The sequence below is a fragment of the Phyllobates terribilis genome, unplaced genomic scaffold, assembly GCF_046119375.1.
Source record: "Phyllobates terribilis strain yellow unplaced genomic scaffold, ASM4611937v1 Scaffold_5__5_contigs__length_657084704, whole genome shotgun sequence".
Taxonomy (NCBI): Eukaryota; Metazoa; Chordata; class Amphibia; order Anura; family Dendrobatidae; genus Phyllobates; species Phyllobates terribilis.
In genome coordinates this window covers 247,439,689-247,464,549 of record NW_027362765.1, presented here as the reverse complement: position 1 = coordinate 247,464,549, position 24,861 = coordinate 247,439,689, and the positions used below count along the sequence as shown (strand labels likewise).

Below are 24,861 nucleotides of genomic sequence, written 5' to 3'. Positions count from 1 at the left end.
AGATAGGGTGAGTCTTTACGTGATGAGTGCCATTTAGGATTCTGGTGAAGCTGGATCACAGCCTTGGTTATGATGGTGATCATCTTATTACCAATGTTTCCTAGTCAGAGTTAAGCCGGAGTTGGATTGAACGCTAACAATGTAGTGACCCTCCATCCTGGCACTAAAACATGACCATACCTATGTCACCTATACGGTAGTTACCCCACATCAATTTTCCTCTTTTGAGATCGCTGATCCTGCCCTCTAAGGTGGCTTCTGCAGTGGCTAATTAGATCTATACCTTTAAAAGCGCTGTGGTACTCGTGTGGTTCAGACTTGCCACTGCCGTAGCCATCTTGGAGACATGAGGAACAGAACTCTGATCTCAGCAGAGGAGGCAATTAGAGGGCACCAAGTAGGGTGACATGAGAAATATATCGTCACCTTTCAGTGTAGGTAGGAGGGACACTTAAAGGGGTTTTCCCACAAGCAAAAGTTCATTTTAATCAATAGATCTAGGAATGATAGCTTCCACAATTGGATGTGTTTAAATAAAATGTTCCTGTGCTGAGATAATCTTATAAATGTTCCCCTGCCCAGGAGATGTGGTATGATCTGACCATGTTCCTGCACAGTCAGACACAGCCATTACACAGTACAAAGCAGGGGAACATTTATAAGATTATCTCAGCACAGGAACATTTTTTTTAAACACATCCAATTGTGGAAATTATTATTTTTCCAAGATCTATTGATTTAAAATTAACTTTAGTTCATGGTTAAACCCCTTTAACATAGTATGTTTAGGGTGCAGCACAGCTCTTTCCGTGTGCACACCAGATCGTGACGCTACTTTTTTTGCACTAATCGATTCGCCGTTTGCTTACGCGCATTTTGTATTATAGATCCGTTGGTTCCTATTGCATAAGACGTTACTTGTATAAAATGTATCTCTTAAAAGCAAGTCCGCTTGTATCAGTTGTTAGAAATCCTTTACTGTATGGGCAGCTGCATTCTAAGGGACCTAAGTTATAACGAGATGTGGGTTTGATTTCACTTTCTTCTGGCATGAAGGTCAAGTATTCCCCTGGCTAAATATTGATACCAAAAATGTTCTTTCAACAGATCTTGCTGAGTGCGTCCTGTTATTCCTGATCAGAGAACTTTTAGGTTCCATACAGGCTGGATAAATGATCCTGCCCTGCTATAAAAATGCCCAACGTGTCCTAACTCCTGAATTATTTACTAAGGAAGGTGGATCATAAGCATGTGGCGCTCCTGAGATTTGTACAGCCCAGGTTGTATTATTCTTGATGTTGCCACCAAACTGCACTGAATAGCCTTCGTCCCCCCTCCTTGGTTACCCAAACACTGGGCACCATGCAAACTAATGTGCTGCTGATAACAAACTACGTGTGGCACAGATGGTATTAGGACAACACATACTTCTTCTATCGGTAACATTCATGTTTTCTCTTGTTCTTTTTTTCTGCAGTTATTGAGGACATCCAACCATACGCCGTCACCATGACAGACATGATCAGGGATGCGGGCGTGAAGCAGCCTCTTCCTACCAGGGGAGTGGGGGAAAAGCCTGCTACAGATTTTGGTTACGTGGGAATAGATGCCATTTTGGAACAGATGAGGAAAAAGGCCATGAAGCAAGGTTTTGAGCTGAACATCATGGTGGTTGGTAGGTACCTAGAAATGGTTTAATATGACAAGCTTGTGCCAATGACTGTACTCCGCAGTGGGTTCAGTGCAGAATATGGTTGACTTGTGCTGATAATCACAGAAATAAGCCACAGCCGCATCATATCTGCTTTAGTTGTAATTTTACTTATTTGTGCCTCATTTGTCACCCTTTCCCACCTGAGACCAATGCAGTTCTTGTGGGTTCCTCAGAGGGAATATTACTGTATTGTTAACCATGATTGCCTGCCATTGACAGTGGCATTGACTTTGGTACAAGTCATGGCAATACTGATGGGGAGCCTTTAAGAAGGTAAAGGGATTGTCTGGTCTAGAAAACGCCTTTTTAGGTCAACCATCAATTAACCAGGCAGAAGAATGGCTACGAAGAATTGTTGGAAGAACCAGCATGACCATACAATTTACAGATAGTCTGTTGATTGTCATAGACACCATGCAATGCAAGGAATAGCCGTGCTGCCATGTTCTCTCAGGTTACCGCTGCCATGTGGGTACTCTCTATCATTAGCAAATTTTAACGCTGCAATTCTAAGAAGTCAAAAATGGACAAGGCTCTCAAAGCTGATCCGGCAACTCTTCTGACATGTCTGTTTTACTAAATATTTGCATCATTTTTGGGTAGGGGAAAATGATGTAAGAAATAATACAACTCAGATTTTGCATTTCCTCTTCTATTCCTCCTGGGAATGGATGTACAAACTGACAACTGGGTGTTATTATCCATCCGGTGTATAGGGTGTCTTGACACAGGCTGAAACGATGACATGAGAAATAGTAAAACACAGTTGTCAATTTATTCATGTGTTTCCCAGAGGAATAATAGAGGAAAAGTACAGAAGATTTTACAGCATTAGTACTTCATCAATGATATATTTACGTGTACAGATCCTGAGTTTTCCTATATATTGCCATGTACTAGTAAACCAAAACTGGTTCCTTTTATGTACAGAGATACTGGATTTGAAGGAGCTGTTTAATCTTCTGTCTTCAGGAGCACACTGCTTCCTTACCTCCGGGCTTTTTTGTTGCTTTTTAGGAGGAGGCTTTCATGTCGCTGGTCTGAACGGTGTGATCTCTGATGCTGCTAGCCGAGGTGACTTTGCCTCTGCTATTCGGCTTGCGAGTGCAGCTCTGAAGCTGAACAGATTGGTGTGCTCCTCCAATGCTGCAAATACCTTGCCTAGAAGGCTAACCACCACTGATAGATTGCAGAGGTGGCCGGTAATCTAGGCAACAAGAAGTAAGCCACAATCCCTTAGTTCATCAGAATGGAAAGAAGTTTTAAAGCGTTTGTCCACTCCTGGACAACCCCTGCTTAGTCACTTCAGGGCCCAATAGAAAATAAAAGCAATGTTTACTCTACTCTCCTCCTGATGCAGCAACGATCTAGTGGTGTCGGCGCTGTTATTCCCAGTGGGATAATGTGACATTGGCTGCCGCGTTCAGGTAATTTAGTTGGCGGCTACGTGATAAAGCAATGTCACGTATCACGCTGGAAATAGCAGCGCCAACGTTGCTGGAGCTACGCCGCCGTGGGAGGACAGTTTCCATTATTTTTGTCTCTTGGACAATCCCTCCTTAATAGGTAAATTGCAAAGTTGCTGCTTTTTACAAGCACTTTTCTATTTTACCCATTATAACAAGTTAGGACAACCCCTTTAATTAGAAACAACAACAGGAATTGCAGCTACATTGGTTCTTAGATTTTTAATTTGCTTCTTTAAAAGTTGATAGTAAATCTGTTATTCTATTAAACTTGCTGACAAAATAATAGTTGACCTTAGGTTTCTCAGAAGCTTACTAAAGAGATCTGACAATCCAACAGCTGCAAATGAACAGCTAAAATGATCACACTCTCTAGTTTTGCACTAGTAAAAAACATTGTCAAACTGAAACTCTACATTCGGAGTTGCTAATATGTGTATGTGTCTCTTGAAAGCACCACCATCTACATACTCTTTCCCGACGTAATAGAATGTTCTATGTCAGCAGCGGACTAAGAACACCGTACCCGGCAGTTGCTAGCTGTGATATACAGCCGACATCTTGCTGTAACAGCCTCTACAGATGGCTTTGATCATTTGGATTTAACCATCTGTATGCCATTTTCAATCACTGACAGTAGCATTTAAGTGGACTGGTTGCAGCTGCTTGTCTATCTGCATTGCTATCCCAGTGACGCAATAGCGGGGTATGAAGTGTTGAGATGGCAGCTGGGGTTTCTGGTAAAATCCCTACTTCTCTTTAGCTGTACTGGGCTTTAGGCAGATTGCGCATTATTTCTTAAAGGGGTTGTCCACTACTTACCTGCGGTGCTTGGCCGTCAAGTTGCAGTGGCCGCCGTTTGTTACTGCACATCCGCCTCCTATTCAGTTCAATGGAAGGCGGATGTGCAGTACCCCGCGCCGGTCACTACAGATGGACGGCCAAGCACCGCAGGTAAGAACTTCCAGCCAGCACCGATAACAGCTGATCGGCCGGGTGCAGGATATAGGATAGGGCATCAATGTATAAGTAGTGGACACCCTCTTTAAGCTTGCACTAGCTCCGAGAACAGTTTCTCAGTGATAATCTAGTTTGCTCTTGGGTTACTTGCATCCAATTCTGCTCCTGAAATTATCCTGGGACTTTCTGCTTGGAGAAGGGGGGAGAGAGCTGCTTCAGTCAGCAGTGCCTGGAGCTGTGGAGTACTCCTATATATTTTGTTTCCCTTTTTGGAGGTACTTTGCTTGTACTAAAAAATAAATAAATAAAATTTAAATGTCAGTTTAGAGTGGCTTGGTAAATGTATTAATTGTATATATTTTTATCATTGTTCCCAGGTCAGAGTGGTCTAGGAAAGTCCACATTAATAAACACTCTCTTCAAATCCAAGGTCAGCAGGAAATCCGTGCAACCCACTGCCGAGGAACGAATCCCTAAAACTATAGAAATTAAAAGTATCACTCATGGTGAGATGTGGATTGAATTGTGGGTAATGGAGTTCATGAAGAACAATGTAATGTAGAATAAGGGTTATTATACGTGGTGGTGCACTGTTAGAAGGGTACTGTGTAATAGTTGGAATAGGATTGAGATGATGATGAGCAGAAAGCTTTCCGACAGTTGCCAGAAGTTATCCTCTAATTTTCTTGCACATATAAACCTGATCCTATATTAATACACTTTTTTTTTTTTTCAGACGTTGAAGAGAAAGGTGTGCGGATGAAACTGACAGTTATTGACACTCCCGGATTTGGGGACCACATAAATAACGAAAATTGGTAATGGACTTAATGTAACTTTTTTTTTTTGTTGTAAGAAAGTATTTTAAAAATATCTAAGTAAACGGTAGAACAAAGTTGCCATTACTGTGCGATACTTCTCTGATGGTGATCACGAGTCTGCAAAAATCCAGAGCTGCATTCTTAATTCTGCTGGTTGCTAATGGAAACACTAAACAAGCTTGTTGACAAACATATGACCTTAATATAGGGCTCTGTGCCTGTATTCAGGACAGTGCCTAGTGTGATGTCCAAGGCTCACGCCAGGAGATGACGCTGGAAGATTTCAGCTCCGAAGCTAACAGAATTGTGAATGCAGCTTTGAATGTAGAATAACACGGGATGGAGCTTCAGAGCAGTACAAAGTAAATGTGACTTGGCTAGCAGTTGTTGATTGGGTTTATGCCACTTTTGCTTCCCTCTTTTGGCATTTGAAATAAAGGTATTAGTGATTGTTGCTGTATATAATCTGCATTGTAGCTAAATTGTACCTTTACTTACCCTGATAGCTGGCTGCCCATCATGAAGTTCATTAATGACCAATACGAGAAGTATCTACAAGAGGAGCTGAACATCAATCGCAAGAAGAGGATTCCTGATTCCCGGGTCCACTGCTGTATATACTTCATCCCAGCAACAGGGCACTCGTAAGTGACTGATGCTTTAATTCCTAAGATAGAAAGAAGTGATGAGGTCCCTTTTCTTCAGCATATTGATCACAATAAATGGACATCAACTGACCATACAAATAGAGGAAAATGACCATAATGCGAAAAAGGGATGGGGAATATAAACTGTGGAGTGCAAATATTGAGACGTAATGATGACCCAAAATAATCAAAGACTTTTCATTGACAAATCAAATTAGTCGCTATAAACAGCTCAGCAACTTTATAAATATATTTCATTTTCAATTTGATACACACGCACATATACACTCACATACAAATACACATATACACACACACACGCACATATACACACACACACACGCACATATACACACACACACGCACATATACACTCACATACAAATACACATATACACACACACACGCACATATACACACACACACACGCACATATACACACACACACGCACATATACACACACACACGCACATATACACACATACACACACATACACACACACACACACACATATACACACATACACACTAATCTCACCCTCCTATTGGCCAGCAATCACAGGAAACACTGCACAGGAGTACTTGGGAGAGTGAATCCCACACAGAAGGGTCCAAAGTAGTAGGTAATCCAGCACACGTGAGTTCATAAGGCTAATTTTTATTCCCAAATAGTTAAAAACATCTTTATCATTGTAGGTTCCATAGATAGAATAAGCAAAAGGTCTAAAAGACATTGGAGTTATTACTTGTTTCTATCACTTGAATTCCCTGGTTCTTGATCATAAGATGCATATATAGGTGTGTACATATCTCATATATAATGTAGGGATTCATGCTCTCAGGTAGGCATTAGGCAGCATTCACATAGACAATGCAGTTTTGTCAAAACATGTGCAGTTTTATTGCTTTCATACAACTCTAAGGGATTCAACACCAAAAATAGCCTCTTCTGGGCACTAAGGAATAGCCACAAATAAAAACAGTTCATTCCGCAGACAGTCGGTGCGAGCTCACCCGAACAGATTAGTCCTTTTTTCCTGGAGCAAACTTTACACACACAAGACGGACGGTCCTATCAGTCTCTGTATCCCCTTTAGGTTATGTTCACACACATTGTTTTACTACTTATTTTGCTGCAAATTGTTATGCAAATTTTCAGCTGTGTCTAGCAGTACCAGCAAAGTGAATGAGAAACCAGAATTCTCTGTTCACACATGTTGCTTTTTGTTTGCTGCATAATTTCTGCCTTGCTTGCGTTTTTGGAAAATAGAGCATGTCACTTTCAGCGTTTTTTCATCGTTTTTTCACCCATAAGAAGTAAAGGGTGGTGAAAAAAACGCTGAAAATACACATAAAAAAAACGCAGCTACATTTTTTTCAGTGTTTTTGATGCCAATATATGGGTTCTATTTTGTGAATAACCATCTTGTCTTGGTCACTGAGATGGTTGTTTGCATTGGGAGAGTTTTAATTAAATTTGTGATGTGTACAGTGTAAACATTGGCTGAGCTACGTGTGAGATTGAACAATACCTGTGCAAACTGAATGGCAGACCCCACAGAATAAAAGCAAATAATGTCATACAAGCTCAATGCATTGCCAGTGTCTAAACTATTTCTGAACAATTCACCTCCCCCACTATGCCAAAAACAGAATGAGATTTTTTTTTTCACAGTACTTTATGTACATGCATGAATAAAGACAGAAGGACAGTGAAAAAAATGCATAAAAAAATGCAGCAAAACCTGCATTTTTGACGCAGTTGTTTTCCTGCCAGAGAAAAGTTGTCAGCAGATTTAGCTGCAGAAAAAAACCACAACGTGTGTGAACATAGCCTTAGCCCAAGCTTCTAGCGCCAAACAGAAGTGTTCAACTCCATGCACAGTGAACACTAAACAGGCTACAGCTTCCTCACGTTACTCAGCAGCTCCAACACACAGAGATCAACCTTCCTAGCTGACCCATGCAGGTTCCTTTCAAAGAGACACTGGCCTGTCTCTCTCCCTCTCCCAGCCACAGCTTACATTTTGGTTGGTCACTGTTCAACTTCAACATATACCTGTATGTGTATATATTAGTACAGACCAAAAGCACCCGGCAACGATAGGGAATATTTCCTATTGGTACCTTTTGATCACTGTGATAGATCCCATCACAGTGATCAAAATCAAAAAATTAGTAAATCAAATCCCCCTTTGTCACCTCCATAGTTAGATAAAAATTGTAAAATATATATACAGTACAGACCAAAAGTTTGGACACACCTTCTCATTTAAAGATTTTTCTGTATTTTCATGACTATGAAAATTGTACATTCACACTGAAGGCATCAAAACTATGAATTAACACATGTGGAATTATATACTTAACAAAAAAGTGTGAAACAACTGAAAATATGTCTTATATTCTAGGTTCTTCAAAGTAGCCACCTTTTGCTTTCATGACTGCTTTGCACACTCTTGGCATTCTCTTGATGAGCTTCAAGAGGTAGTCACCGGAAATGGTTTTCACTGTCAGGTTTAATAAGTGGGATTTCTTGCCTTATAAATGGGGTTGGGACCATCAGTTGTGTTGTGCGGAAGTCAGGTGGATACACAGCTGATTTTCCTACTGAATAGACTGTTAGCTGTTTTTTTCTTGCCATAATACAAATTCTAAGTAAAGAAAAACGAGTGGCCATCATTACTTTAAGAAATGAAGGTCAGTCAGTCCGAAAAATTGGGCAAACTTTGAAAGTGTCCCCAAGTGCAGTTGCAAAAACCATCAAGCGCTACAAAGAAACTGGCTCACATGAGGACCGCCCCAGGAAAGGAAGACCAAGAGTCACCTCTGCTTCTGAGGATAAGTTTATCCGAGTCACCAGCCTCAGAAATCGCAGGTTAACAGCAGTTCCGATTAGAGACCAGGCCAATGCCACACAGAGTTCTAGCAGCAGACACATCTCTACAACAACTGTAAGAGGTGACTTTGTGCAGCAGACCTTCATGGTAGAATAGCTGCTAGGAAACCACTGCTAAGGACAGGCAACAAGCAGAAGAGACTTGTTTGGGCTAAAGAACAGAAGGAATGGACATTAGACCAGTGGAAATCTGTGCTTTGGTCTGATGAGTCCAAATTTGAGATCTTTGGTTCCAACCACCGTGTCTTTGTGCGACGCAGAAAAGGTAAACGGATAGACTCTACATGCCTGGTTCCCACCGTGAAGCATGAAGGAGGAGGTGTGATGGTGTGGGGGTGCTTTGCTGGTGACACTGTTTGGGGATTTATTCAACTGAACCAGCATGGCTACCACAGCATCTTGCAGCAGCATGCTATTCCATCCGGTTTGCGTTTAGTTGGACCATCATTTATTTTTCAACAGGACAATGACCCCAAACACACCTCCAGGCTGAGTAAGGGCTATTTGACCAAGATAGAGAGTGATGAGGTGCTACGCCAGATGACATGGCCTCCACAGTCACCAGACCTGAACCCAAACGAGATGGCTTGGGGTGAGCTGGACCGCAGAGTGAAGGCAAAAGGACCAACAAGTGCTAAGCATCTCTGGGAACTCCTTCAAGATTGTTGGAAGACCATTTCCGGTGACTACTTCTTGAAGCTCATCAAGAGAATGCCAAGAGTGTGCAAAGCAGTCATGAAAGCAAAAGGTGGCTACTTTGAAGAACCTAGAATATAAGACATATTTTCAGTTGTTTCACACTTTTTTGTTAAGTATATAATTCCATATGTGTTAATTCATAGTTTTGATGCCTTCAGTGTGAATGTACAATTTTCATAGTCATGAAAAAACAGAAAAATCTTTAAATGAGAAGGTGTGTCCAAACTTTTGGTCTATATATATATATATATATATATATATATATATATATATATATATATATATATATATATATATATATATATATATATAATTTGTATTTTATATTCTACATGCGGATATATAATTTACATTATTAACACTATATTTCTCTCTCCGTTTCTGAGAAACAGATTTTATTTTCAAAGCCTTATTGGGGATGTTACCGAGTTAAATATAGATCACGGCACTCCTGGAATAGATGCACAAGTAGAGTCCCAAACCAGCGATATATAATGTAGAAACTTGGCACTTATAAATATGCTTAATCCTTAATGGTATTCACAGAGAGAGAGTAATATAGCAGACGTTTCGGTCACAAAAGACAGGAACAAACGGTGGATCCCATGTTCTATTGGGCACTGAGTCCCTCTATTCCTCCCCTCTCCTTACCTGTGCTGTCGGAGTATACTGATGAAGGTCTTTTGTGACCAGAATGTCTGCTATATTACTCTACCTCTGTGACTGAGTCTACCGAGGAGCCGTTACATCTCCCTTTCCCCTTCTCCGCTTATGTTTGTGTCACAGTAGCCGCAGGAAGTTATTCTTGAATTTGGATGTGCACTGATATGGGTTCTCCCGGATAGGAATGCTGCAGAACATGGAAATGTGGCTTTTTAAAACTGTCTGGAATAGCTCTCTATCTGACCCTATATACATTCCTATAATTTACTAGGTTATTGTAGAGTAAGACGTGTTCTATCAGCACATAAATCTGTAATGTAAACTCTTGCACTGCCTCTTCGCTGTGTATGGGATTACATTAGACACTTTGTCATTTCTTGGCTGTGTTGAGCCTACCACATATTTCCATTCTACATAGCTGGCATTCTACTAATGTGTCTCTTTCTACCATATGTTCCTTGCAGACTGTTCTTGAATCCACCAACCTTGCGTGCACTTTTCACTGGTCATTTCTTTTGAATAACATTCATGCTGCGGATTGCAGAACGCTGGCTAAGGCTTAGTGCCCTCGATGCAGAAATGCTGCATATTTTTCCACTTCTCCCTGGTAGGAAAAATGCATGTGGTTTTTACATGCTTTTTTCCCGCCCGGTAGAAGCGTTTGTCAAGCGTCTTTGCATGCATTTCTGCATGCGGGTTATCAAGCGCTTTTCCAAGCGATTTTAGCATCACTTGGAAAGTGCTTGACAACTTGTTCACACTATATAAATACATGCAACCGGCATGGATTTATAGTAGTGTGACCAAGTTAGTTAAAAAAAAAAAAAAAAAAGAAGAATAAGAATGATGAAAAATAAGAAAAAAAGATTATACTCACCTTCCGATGTCCTCCCGGTGTTTTCTCTGCTGCGTCCGGTGTCTTGGGCGGCCTCGTGGTGGTGTTAAGGACCTGCGGTGACGTCATTGAGTCATGTGACAGGTCACATGACTCAATGGCATCATGGCAGGTCCTTCACAACACCGCGACCCATAGATTAGACCAGACCGAGGGTAGAAAAGACCGGGAGGACATCGGAAGGTAAGTATAATCTTTATTTTTTATTTTAAATTCTTTTTTTTACAGTTTCTATGGTACCCAGAGTCTACTCTCCTCCAGTCCTGGGTACCATCCGCACATTGTACCGTGTGATATCCGCTTGTGCAGATGCAGTGATGCTGATGTCACGCAGTCCAATGCAAGTCAATGGCGGCGATTACACTGTGTGTCCGCAAAATTAATGGACATGCTGCGTATTTTTCCGCAATGATAATCCGCAGCATGTGCACAGCACATGCGGATTATCATTGGGGACCATGGGGCACGTATTACCAAGCGTTTTTTAAGCGTTTTCGCTGCGGAAATTCCGCGGCAAAAACGCTTGAAAAATGCATATTGAGCACGCAGCTTAAGGCTGAGTTCACACGATGCGTTTTTAATGTGTTTCCGCGGCGTTTTTGCAGCTGCTTAAACGCTGCGGAAAAGCATTAAAAACGCATGGTAGAAGGGCAGCAATGTTCCCCAATTGAAATCCGCATGTGCTGTGCCCATGATGCGGATTTTTCCGCAGCGTAAACGCTGCGCTCAAAAATCCGCAGCATGTCAATTAATTTTGCGTAAACGCGGCGTTTTCGCCGCCATTGACTTGCATTAGAACGCGCCAATTCCACAAGACTGCATTTGTACTTGCGTTATTGGCGCGTTCTAATGTGCGGATGGTACCCGAGTGTGGAGAAGATGAGACTCTCCTCCACACCCAGGTACCATTTAAAAAGCTGTAAAACAAGAATAAAATAAAAAATAAAGATATATTCACCTTCTGACGGCCCCCGGTCTCCTTCCCTCTGCTCGCGTGCAAGACTGAAGGACCTTCGGTGACGTCAGTCATGTGACCGCAGGCCCTTCAGCGCAGTGTCTCGCGATATCCCGGCAGCCAGGAACAAGCCAGGAACGAACGCGGCAGCACACCCCGGGCCATCGGAGGGTAAGTATAGCTTTATTTTTTTATTTTTAAACATTCTTATACGGTCACAGTATATAAATCCATGCTGTTTGCATGGATTTATACAGTGTGACCTAGTTATCAAGCACTTTCCAAGTGATGCTAAAATCGCCTGGAAAGCGCTTGTCAATCTGCATGTGGAAACGCATGTGAATCCGCATGTATTCCGCAGGAAAAATGCATGTACAATCCGCATGCGTTTTTTCTGCCAGAGAGATGCAGAAATGATGCAGAAATTTTCTGCTTCATTTCTGCATCGTGTGCACATACCCTAAGGCTTAGTGCCCACGATGCAGAAATTTTCCTGAGCATTTCTGCATCTCCTTGGCAGAAAAACGCATGCGGTTTCTACACGCGTTTTTCCTATGCATTGTATAGGCAAATACGCATGCAGAAACGCACAAGAATTGGTCATGTCCTTATTTTTTCTGCGAGTAAAATCCGCGCAGAAAAAAATCCTGACCATGTGCACAGAACTTGCAGAATGTCTTAGGAAGTCATGGGATAAGGTATACAATGCGTTTATGGAGCGTTTACGCGCTGCAAATCCGCACCAAAAAACGCATCAAAAACGCATCGTGGGCACACAGCCTAAAAGTGGCATTGAAATTGAATGTTCTATAAAGTGTAGTACAAAGTCTGGTTACAGTTCTTTCCCATTACTATTGTGATTGGTTGCTATAGTCAAGATGATCTATTTTTCATCTATATTAGAAATCAAGATTTGAAGCCTCATACAGATCAGGTTGGAAGTGCATTGTGGGAGCGTCCTTGTATTCATGGTACCTCGATACTCCCCCCTATGCGCTTTCAGGCTTTTTTACATGTGGCTTCAAAGCTTAATTTTTCAGAACTGGCACATTGGGTTATTGCAAAAGGATGTGTTTATTTTTTTTTTTTCCTTGTTCTTCGACCTATGCAGTCAATACCACTAGTTAGTAAAATTCTCCTGACAGGTTCCCTTTAAGACCATCCTATTACGAGAGAACAGTGGAGTAGACTACAACACCTTTGGGTTCTCTTTAATAAATTTGTAGCATCTTTGCTTGTTGGTGCACCAAAAAACTGTGCCATACTGACAAAGTAGAAGGAGACCTATCAATGAGCACCTGGTGGGTGAGTGGGGGGCATTGTTCAGAAATACCGAAGACTTGGCAGCACATGCACATAATGGAGAGGACTGATGAACGTGGCCATATAATGGGAAAAATCGACTGCATATCTGTAGCTGAAATCTGTGTATTGGCAGCAGATCCCTGCCACTGATCCTCTTGTAACTATTGTAAAATGCACATAAGATTTGCCATTCATAACATAAAAGCATAGCCGCAGGTCGCCTCTGCGATTTCAGCCGCTTGATGTAAAGAGAAATCATTCTTTCTGTTGCCAAAATCTTGAAGGGTGAAAGTTGAAAACACAAAGTAAATGAGAAAGTTGCACCTTCATTGAATATACAATGATCTATCTTTCGTTACATAAAACTCTACAATTACACTGTAGATCTAGTATTGTCCATAATACTTCTATTAAGGGGAACCTGTCATGTAATAGAACACTATTAACCTGCAGATATCAGGTTCATCTGCAAGTTAATGGTGTGACGCCAGTACTGAGAGCCCCTCTGCCGGGAAGAATTGAACTTTATTCCCCCAGGCAGCATTTGTCTTCCAGTCACGGGGGTGGCGCCAGCATGGTTTCAGTCCCCGCTCTGTGTATAGAGAGCAGTGACTGTTTCTCTCGCACCCATTGACTTGAATGTAAGAGTCGAGACTCTGATGAAAGTAGTGCATGCTGCAATTTTTTTTTTTTTTCTTCACTCAGACCGAGAAAAAAAAATTGTTCATCTGACTAGCCCTATTAAATAACATGGGTCAGTGGGCTCGTATGCATGAGCCCTAATACAGGCAGCATTTGTGGCACCTTTATTCTGTGCACAGTGGGAGGAGGGGGACAGTCGTGATGGCGTTCATTACCAGAGTCCATCTCCTATCTCCACACACCGGATACAGGGAGCTTCTCACTATATCTGCACCAATTTATACATGTTTCAGGATGGAGAGGTGGGCTGCTATTTACACCAAAGGTCCGTTTAAAAGGCCGGTAAATGTTTGATAGCCTGTTTACTCCTCGAGGCCGATCGTCAGGTCACTAATAGATCACTCAGTGCACATAGGCATCCATTGTTTTCAGCAGCACAGATCCTTTTTACACAAGACAATAGATGTGTGAGAACTATTATATTTTGTGCAAATCAAAAGATCATTTTACCTAATGATTGAATGTTTTGCTATTGATCGGGTGACCTACAACCTGTTTACACTGTAAGATTATCAAGAACGAGCCTGTCCTGGGAACGATCATTGACTATAATCTTACTGTGTAAATGGACCTTAAGGATGTGTGCCCACGATGCGTTTTTTAAGCGTTTCCGCAGCGACAAAAACACTGCAGAGACGCTTAAAAAACGCATGGTAGAAGGCCTGCCATGTTCCCCAATGATAATCCGCATGTGCTGTGCACATGCTGCGGAAATTTCTGCTGCGGATTATCATTGCGGAAAAAAGCGCAGCATTACCAATTATTTTGCGGAAGCGCTGCGTTTTCGCCGCCATTGACTTGCATTGGAACGCATGAAATCCGCATCACTGGATCTGTACATGCGGAATCCAAGCATTTCAATGTGTGGATGGTACCCGGGTGTGGAGGACAGGAGACTCTCCTCCGGACCCGGGTACCATAGAACCTGTAAAAAAAAGAAAAAAAAAAAAAGCATAAAATAAATATTATATTTACCTTCTGATGGCCCCTGGTGTCCTTGTCTTTGTTTGCCGGCAGATCGCGGTGGACTGAAGGACCTGCGCTGACGTCATCTAGTCATGTGACGGGTCACGCGACGCTGACGTCGGCAGGTCCTTCAGAGTACCGCGAGCTGCCGGCAAGCCAGGACTGAGCGAATAAAGACTCCGGGGGCCATCAGAAGGTAAGTATAGATTTATATATTTTTTTACCATTCTTTACGGTCACACTATATAAATCCATGCCGTTTGCATGGATTTATATAGTGTGACCAAGTTGTCAAGCACTTTCCAAGTGATGCTAAAATCGCCTGTAAAGTTCTTGTCAACCCGCATGCGGAAATGCAAGTGAAGACGCTATAACAATAGTTACCATTTGGCTCGTTTACAGCTAGATGAATCAATGCTTAGGGGGGAAATTCAGGAGAGAAATAGTTTTCTAGAGCTGCACAGATTGATTTTATCTCTGTCACCACAAGGCATTTCTCTACAGTCTTTAAAAGTCACAAAGTAGAAGTTTAATTAATTTGCCTTCCCACTGTTGCTTTCCAGACTCCGGCCTTTGGACATCGAGTTCATGAGACGTCTCAGTAAGGTGGTGAATATTGTGCCAGTCATCGCCAAAGCCGACACCTTAACCCTAGAAGAGAGAGATTATTTCAAGCAGAGAGTAAGTCTCTATCCTCAATGATGGGAGTAGGTAAAATAACATTTGCTGACATACTGTGAAGGACAAAAACCACTGGTTGTATGACCGATGTAGCGCCATTAACCCCTTCCAGACATAACTGCCTCTGGTAGCAGAGATGATTAAAGTGGAACCATCATTAAATTTTTATTTTATAACTTCATAGTTCATATGAAAGCAGTCAAATTTGTAATATATCTTAATAGAGAGATCTCCTTTTGTCTCCTGCTGGACTGATTTTTCACTCCCAATTTTTGGGTAAAATCTGTGGGAGATGGATGGATGCAGATAGACATTCTGCTGCAAGTTCTCCTAAAATTCTCCATAGAGTTATTAGCACCAACTATTATCTCTCATCTCTGTAATGGGAAATATGTATTCGCATGAATTGAGAATTTCTCTGATAAGCTATATTACAAAGTTTTATTTTCACCTGTACTATTGAGTAATGAAAAAAAAATTAAATGATGGTTACTCCACACTCAGTTTTTTTTTGCGCTTTTGTTTTTCATTGCCACTTTTCCAAAAGCCATAACTTTATTATTATTTTTATTATTTTATTATTTTTCCATCTTCATAGCTTGTATGAGAGCTTGGTTTTTGCAGGACGAGTTCTAGTTATGAATGACACGATTCATTTTACCATTCAATGTACTGAAAAATGGGAAAGTACAGTAAATACAAATAGATTTAAAAAAAAATTGTGGGTTTGTGCCTCCATTTTTGTTGACCTATAACATTTATTTGTTTTTCTGTCAGTTGAGGGCTTGTTTTTTGTGACGGGTTGACTGTTTTATTGATGCCATTTTTGGATATATATGATGTTTTGATCAATTGTTGCATTTTTATTGAGAAGTAATGATTGAAAAAAATAAAATTTAATTAATTTTTTTTTTTTTTTTTATCGTTATGGCGTTTACTGCTCGGTTAATTTTATTTTTTGATGGAGCAGACTTATGAATTCTGTGTATAACAAATATATATTTTTTATTTTCTATATTTTGAATGAGGGAAAAGTGGGTTGATTTTAAACTTTTTAATTTAAGGGGCTTGGGCCTGTGATCAGCCGATCTTTTTCACTAGATACTGTGATACCACCATATTGCAGTATACTGTATAAATCTGTCTCCTTTTTGAAGCTTTACATATAGCTGAACTTCAATAGAACCAAAATGTTGGTTGATTCGGGGGCCTTCAGCAGGCCCTGCTGTTATAACACATTGGTGGCCCCCGATCGCATCACAGGGCGCTGATGGGAGCCAGTAAGTGTGAACAGCAGCAGATGTTCCATTTAAATGCCGCTGTCAGATTTCAGATGGCGTTAAAATGTTTAACAGCTGCAGTCGGACATCTGGCGCCAGCGAACAACTCTTATGCTGTGAAGACTGCATTCTAGAAGGGTCTTCACTTTTGGCAGTCCAACAATACATACAGCATGGTCTCACACCTTCCTTGGGATCCAAATGATATATCTGGTGGAGCCATGCTGGACACCTGTACTGTTGGGTTAAGAATTTATAGTTTTTCTCCTGACTTTTAACGTGGGAAAGGAGGAATGCTTGGTTTTATTCCTCTTCTGAAATAGGAGCTGCTAACCCCCTGAACTTAATTAAATCCCGGTGTAAGGGGGTTTTGCCAGAGTAATGATCCTGTTAATTGCATTTTTATAGTAGATATGTGGAAATTGCCTCTTCAGAGAGGAAGAGGTCTTGATCTCTATAGCGCCACCTATTGGAAGCAGCAATCCTACAAGTCACAATCAACCCTTTAACAAGCCTTGTAATATGACTTAGGATAAAAGCCAAATCAGAATCTCAATTTGCCGATCCTCTTTCGGGCTATTACCCCTCGTCAGTGCAAAGTATGAGAACTGATTTGGCTAGGTGAGAGGCTCTGGACTGAGGTCTAAGGGGTAACGTTTCTCCTTGTGGAGAGTGACATACCGGCCCTAGTAGATATGTCAATTTCTAGGCTTGTAGCCTAAATGTGCTTTTGGAAAAGGGCCATTGCTTTTTTATATTGTCTGGGATTAGACAAAAACTTGCTATACTAGACTGGACAACAGCGGTGCGGTTTGTGGAGAATAATTAGAGCCCTAATCGTACTCTGCCCCTTTAAGGTTATTCATTATTTATGTAGTGGTTGTGGATTCATTTATATTGTCTGAGGAGATGCTGCCATGTTTTGTGCCAGATTTTTCTCGTCGTCTGTGTGTAAAGTCCATGAAACATGCATTATCCAAAAGCAGGAATAGTTTTTGGATCCGATTACAGTTTTAGCTTTTAAAAAAAAAAAGTGAAATGTAGTGTCACTAAACCATAAATTGCCACTGACTTCCATCCAAAGACTGCATCACGTCTGCCTGATTTTCCAGTTTGGCCCCATTGAAGTGAACGGAGCAGAAATGCAATCACACAAAAATGTGGGCAGGTGTGGCACTATTTTTGTAAGAAAGTCTGTATTTTTTTTTTCTAATCCTCTATAAGGGTATGTTCACATAGAGAATTCCATGTCAGGAAGCCATGGTTTTTAAAGAGTTTTTTTATTTGTTTAAATGCAAATTCGAAGAGGTGTTGTTTTGTTGTGTTTTCTTTTAAATCTATTTTTGCAGTTTCTTTATTTGACCTTGTCAAGTTTCAAGCAAATTCCACAAAACCTTTTTAGGGAAAAAAACTTGCTGTATAAGGCTATGTGCCCACGATGCTGAAATGTTCAGGATTTTTTCCTGAGCGTTTCTGCATCTCCCCTGGCAGAAAAAACGCATGCGGATTGTACATGCGGATTGTACATGCGGAAGTGAAGCGTTCTTCACATGCATTTCCACATGCGGGTTGACAAGCGCTTTCCAAGCGATTTTAGCATCACTTGGAAAGTGCTTGACAACTTGGTCACACTATATAAATCCATGCAAATGGCATGGATTTATATAGTGTGACTGAGAGAATGTCAAAAAAGAAAAAAAATAAATGTATACTTACCCTCCGATGGCCCGCGCTGTCTTGCTTCGCTCGGTCCCGGCTGCCGGCAGCGGTACACTGAAGGACCTACCGACGTCAGCGTCGCGTGACCCGTCACATGACTCTGACGTCAGCGCAGGTCCTTCATTCCGTCGCGAAGTGCCGGGAAGCAAGGAGGAGCGCAGCGCGGGCCGCCGGAAGGTAAATATACATTTATTTTTTATTTTATTCTTTTTTAATGGTACCTGGGTGTGGATGAGAGTCTCCTCTCCTCTACACCCGGGTACCATCCGCACATTAGAATGCGCCAATTACCCAAGTACAGATGCAGTCTTGCTTAATTGGCGCGTTCTAATGCAAGTCAGTGGTGGCGAAAACGCAGCACTTCCGCAAAATAATTGGTAGTGCTGCTTTTTTTTCCGCAATGATAATCCGCAGCGGAAATTTCCGCAGCATGTGCACAGCACATGCGGATTATCATTGGGGAACATGGCAGGCCTTCTACCATGCGTTTTTTAAGCTTAAAAATCGCATCGTGGGCACACAGCCTTAACTCTATAAAAACAGTAATGTAGATCTCTCATTAAAATCAAGTGTTCCTAAAGCATTTATTTATTTTGTGGCTTTTGAAGCTAATCAGTCTTAATGGGGTTGTCCAGTCTAAAACTAGTCAGTTTTTGTGACTGCAGATGTGTGAATTCTCACATCATGTGCGCTTTGAGAGTTCTCCGGTGCCAGCAGTGAACGATAATGTGAACGTAAGTATGTGGAATGCATACTGCCGGCCACATTCCGACTAGACTGTATCCGGCCTTGCTCAGTTCACTTGCATAGAGCAAGGCCAGATGCAGTCCAGTCGGCACATGACTGCATGTATGCAAATCTCCTACTTGTGGTCACGCCCCTTCCTCTCCCGACACCGAAGAATCCTCACGATGTGCGGTTTCACAGTGACTGCAGAATTGTAGTGTTAGACCAGACAACCCCCTTTAAAATCCACACCAAAAAACTGTATTAACATTCTCTAAGATGGTTATACACATTATGTTGGCAAAGCCCACCTATTTATGTGGTCACAGGCGACTATTTAATGTGTATGATGACCTCCACACAGGAGGATTGGACTTGTTGGCTTTTTGGCAGACCTGACTTGATGCAGTGGAAGACTGGCCTCTGTTAGATATTTTTGGCTGCATCTTGTCCCCACTGAAACAAATATGCACAGTCAGTGGCGCGTACATATTACCCTGGGGGCAGGAGAGAGAGCTGTGGGCCGCACAAAGTTTTGGTAGATGATTATCTACTGTGTCTAGCAAGTTGTGTAGACCCTGCCAGCTACTAATACCCTGTGCGGAGTGGAAGCTACAATGAACCCCTGCGCTATGTGCTTCTGTATGTTCTGATCTAGTTGATAACAAAAGCAGGAACTAATTCATGCCTGCCATTTCCCATGTGCTAAACTATAATGCTGTGCAATTCTGGATGCTTTCATGTAGGCTTTTACCTCTTTCCTCCCCACCATCTAAATTACTTTTCTCCTTGACCCTTAGATCCGTGCTGACCTCCAGAATAATGGGATAGATATTTATCCACAAAAGGAATTTGATGAGGACGCAGAAGACAGACTGGTGAATGAGAAGATTAGAGTAAGTGGCTGATGAGGGCTTTCAATCAATGACCTGGATTAAAATCAAAGTTGTAGGCAGAATGGAGATATGTCATATGTCCCACTGTCATGTTTGTGTTTTAAATGTTTTTTTTTGTTTTTCTTTCTAATAATTTTTAGCAATCTTTTTTTGTACTACAATCTGTGTTTAAAGAAAAAATAAAAAAATATATTTTATTATTATTCACAAAATCCATGTCGAAAACAGGCCTATAGCACCACCATTAGGCACCTAGGTCAATTATAACACTCCTTGTCATATTGTAAACTGGAGAAAAAAGGAGGAATGTGCCGTATAGAAAAAACTAATACAATTTTATTGAGAAAATGTCATTAATGTATAAATATAAGTTTAAAAGGTCAGGACAATGATGGGGAAAATAACTTCTCCTGCACATATAGTAAAGTGCCAGTGGTGCATTACAGTACAAAGTAACCAATAAGTTCCCACTTAGATTATGTATAAGGAGTAGCACTGAAGGCACATTATACTGTTACTACTAGCCCTGGATGATAGAAAGCTTGGAGCACCAGAAACACTATATATTGGTACAAAACTAACACCAAGTGGTCATTAGTAGAAGTGGCACCCCAAGGAGATCTTAACCTTACCAAAGCATGTGCAGGGAAAAGAAACACCATATGAGGAGGGGTCCCCACAGAACCTTTGACGCGCGTTTCGCCTGCTTCTGTGTTGCTTTATCAAGGGGAAGGATTTGTGGGCCCAGATCTGGAATAGGACCTTTATGTAGTCAAGGTAACCGGTCCCATGTGACCGGCGACCCTGTTCAGAATGCTGTGTGGGTGGCACGCCCTGCCTGCCGCATCACTGTTGATGTCCCTGGCCATCAGGACGCCGCATGCACACACCAGAGAACCTGGAACTCCTGAGCAAGCGCCGCGGTCACGCAGATGCTGGGGTGCTCCTGGCGAATGCAGGACACTGGGTGCGCACGCGCACCACAGCAAGAGGAACTGAGGGTAAGTTATTAAGTGCATTTAGTTTGCCACTGGAAGACCAATGAATGATGGACCATCCAAACAAATTGAGGACCTGATGGTAATACATTACATTAATTCTTGCCATTGTCCATTATATTTGTTCACCCAGCATAAAAGCAGGGTCCAAGGGTGAATTCCCATCTTGCTGTGACAGAAAAAATGGAAGGTCGCTGAATACTCCAGAGCAAGCATTCTCCACAGATTATAATGATCCATTTTGTTACGGTAACCCATATCTGGGTAAAGGCCATGGAACACAAAATAATTTTGAAAAAAAAAAATAATAATAAAAAAAAAAAAATAAATAAATAAATATATATATATATATATATATATATATATATATATATATACACTACCGTTCAAAAGTTTGGGGTCATTTAGAAATTTCATTATTTTTGAAAGAAAAGCTAATTTTTTTTCAATGAAGCGAACACTAAATGAATCAGACATACTCTATACATTCTTAATGTGGTAAATGACTATTCTAGCTGCAAATGTCTTGTTTTTATTGCAATATCTGCATAGGTGTATAGAGGCCCATTTCCAACAACCACCACTCCAGTGTTTTAATGGTACATTGTTTTTACTAACTATGTAGGAAGGCTAATAGATGTTTAGAAAACCTTGGACAAGTATGTTAACCCAGCTGAAAACGGTTTGGCTGATTTGAGAAGCTATAAAATTGACCTTCCTTTGAGCTAGTTGAAAATCTGGAGCATTACATTTGTTTGTTCTGTTTCATGCGAAACTCGACAGTCTATTCTTGTTCTTAGAAATGAAGGCTATTCCATGCGAGAAGTTGCCAAGAAACTGAAGATTTCCTACAATGGTGTGTACTACTGACCTTCAGAGGAGAGCACAAACAGGCTCTAACCAGAGTAGAAAGAGAAGTGGGAGGCCCCGTTGCACAACTGAGCAAAAAGACAAGTACATTAGAGTCTCTAGTTTGAGAAATCGACGCCTCACAGCTCCTCAACTGGCAGCTTCATTAAATAGTACACGCATAACGCCAGTGTCAACGTCTACAGTGAAGAGGTGACTCTGGGATGCTGGCCTTCAGGGCAAAGTGGCAAAGAAAAAGCCATATCTGAGACTGGCTAATAAAAGGAAAAGATTATTATGGGCAAAAGAACACAGACATTGGACAGAGGAAGATTGTAAAAAAGTTTTATGAACAGACGAATCAAAGTTTGAGGTGTTTGGATCACACAGAAGAACATTTGTGAAACGCAGAACAACTTAAAAGATGCTGGAAGAGTGCCTGATGCCATCTGTCAAGCATGGTGGAGGTAATGTGATGGTCTGGGGTTGCTTTGGTGCTGGTAAAGTGGGAGATTTGTACAAGGTAAATGGGATTTTGAATAAGGAAGGCCATCACTCCATTTTTGCAACGCCATGCCATACCCTGTGGACAGCGCTTGATTGGAGCCAATTTCATCCTACAACAGGACAATGACCCAAAGCACACCTCCAAATTATGCCTGAACTATTTAGGGAAGAAGCAGGCAGCGGGTATTCTATCTGTAATGGAGTGGCCAGCGCAGTCACCAGATCTCAACTCCATTGAGCTGTTGTGGGAGCAGCTTGACCGTACGGTACGCAAAAAGTGCCCATCAAGCCAATCCAACTTGTGTGAGGGGCTTCAGGAAGCATGGGGGGAAATGTCTCAAGATTACCTCAGCAAATTACCAGCTAGAATGCCAAAGATCTGCAATGCTGGAATTACTGCAAAGGGAGCATTCTTTGACGAAAGCAAAGTTTGAAGGAGAAAATTATTCTTTCTAATAAAAATCATTATTTCTAACCTTGTCAATGTCTGGACTATATTTTCTATTCATTTTGTAACTCATTTGATAAATAAAATTAGGAGTTTTCATGGAAAACACAAAATTGTCTTTTGAACGGTAGTGTAAATAATACCACAGTATACAGCTTGATTACACAGGATTCACAATAAGTGATGTGAACGCACACTTTCCCTATCCCCCTTACCTTAACAATAACCTATGCACATGCTCTTTAGATGCCTCAATACAAAAGATGGTGTCTGAGCCAGTCTATTGCTGCTAATATTCATTGGTTCAGGAACATGTATAGGAGTGTAAAGTAACATCTGTGTCCAGTGTGAAAATTGATAATTTTTTAAAATTTATTTAGTTACTTTTTTTTTTAAATAATACGTTAACATAATGTTGATTAAACAGTAAGTACCGGTAATTTTCCGATGACTCGTTCCCTTTAACAAGAATCTCTCTATTCTTTTAGGAAATGATTCCATTTGCAGTGGTAGGCAGTGACCAAGAATACCAGATCAATGGCAGGAGGATACTGGGCCGAAAAACAAAATGGGGAACCATTGAAGGTGAGCTTTACTGCAATAGATGTGTCTACTACTGTGATGCTCTCTGTTGGACTTAACCCTTTTTCGTCTCTAAAGGGGTTGTCCAGGATTAGAAAAACATGGCTGCTTTGTTTATGAAGCAGCGCTACCCCTGATCATGTCAGTGCAATATTGCAGGTCAGCTCCACTCACTTTAATTAGACTGATTTACATTACAAGATACAGCCCATGGTTAGGATAGATGATTTATGAAAGAAGGCAGCCATGTTTTTCTAATCTTGGGAAGTCCCTATGAGGATATGTGTTGTATAAGGCTGTGTGCCCACGATGCGTTTTTCAAGCATTTACGCTGCGGAATTTCCGCAATGGAAACGCTTGGTAAACCTTCCCCCATGGTCTCCAATGCAATTCCGCACTTTCAATGCCCATGCTGCGTATTTTTCCGCTGCGTTTATGCTGCGCTCAAAAATCCGCAGCATGTCCATTAATTTTGCGGAAGCGCTGCATTTTCGCCGCCATTGACTTGCATTAGAACGCGCCAATTCTGCAAGACTGCATCTGTACTTGCGTTATTGGCGCGTTCTAATGTGCGGATGGTACCCGGGTGTGGAGGAGAGGAGAGTCTCATCCACACCCAGGTACCATTTAAAAGCTGTAAAAAAAAAAAAAAAAGAATAAAATAAAAAATAAAGATTATATTCACCTTCCGACTGCCCCCGGTCTCCTTCCCTGTGCTTGCCGACAGATCGCGCAGGACTGAAGGACCTGCGCTGACGTCACAGTCATGTGACGGCAGGTCCTTCAGTGTACCACGATCTGCCGGCAGCCAGCACAGGAGCGCATCAAGACTCTGGGGCCATCAGAAGGTAAGTATAGGTTTATTTTTAACCATTCTCTCGAGTTACACTATATAAATCCATGCTGTTTGCTAGTTGTCAAGCACTTTCCAAGTGATGCTAAAATCGCTTGGAAAGCGCTTGACAACCCACATGCAGAAATGCAAGTAAAGAACGCTTCACATCCGCATGTCCCTGGCAGGAAAAGCGCATGTACAATCCGCATGTGTTTTTTTTTTCTGCCAGGGAGATGCAGAAACGCTCAGGAAAAAATCCTGAGCATTTCTGCATCGTGGGAACATAGCCTAACAGGAACTTTATCTTGGGGTAATCTTTACCTAATTATAACATATACTTTCCTTAAAGGGGTTTTCCCACAAGCGAAAGTTAATTTTAGTCAATAGATCTTGGAATAATAATAACTTTCACAATTGAATGTGTTTAAATAAAATGTTCCTGTGCTGAGATAATCTTATAAATGTTCCCCTGCTGTGTACTGTGTAATGGCTGTGTCTGACCGTACAGAACATGGTCTGATCATACCACAGCTCCTGGGCAGGGGAGGAAGCAAGAGTATACAGACATTACAGCAGGGGATCACAGCTGATTCTTTCTTTGAGGTAAAACATTGATTAAAACCAGGCAGGGAAATGTTTTACCTCAC

At 41.4% G+C, this 24,861-nt stretch overlaps 1 protein-coding gene across 4 annotated transcripts in view; it reads left to right on the top strand.

Moving 5' to 3' along the window:
• Positions 1-24,861, top strand: part of SEPTIN9 (septin 9) — a 321,204-nt gene that overhangs the window by 285,362 nt on the left and 10,981 nt on the right. For all 4 annotated transcript variants that reach the window (XM_073683981.1, XM_073683983.1, XM_073683982.1 and 1 more), the window contains 7 exons: positions 1,478-1,675; positions 4,518-4,646; positions 4,877-4,958; positions 5,468-5,605; positions 15,257-15,374; positions 19,900-19,995; positions 23,286-23,382. In XM_073683981.1, the coding sequence (XP_073540082.1) occupies positions 1,478-1,675; positions 4,518-4,646; positions 4,877-4,958; positions 5,468-5,605; positions 15,257-15,374; positions 19,900-19,995; positions 23,286-23,382 (858 nt within the window). The remainder of the gene's footprint in view (positions 1-1,477; positions 1,676-4,517; positions 4,647-4,876; positions 4,959-5,467; positions 5,606-15,256; positions 15,375-19,899; positions 19,996-23,285; positions 23,383-24,861) is intronic.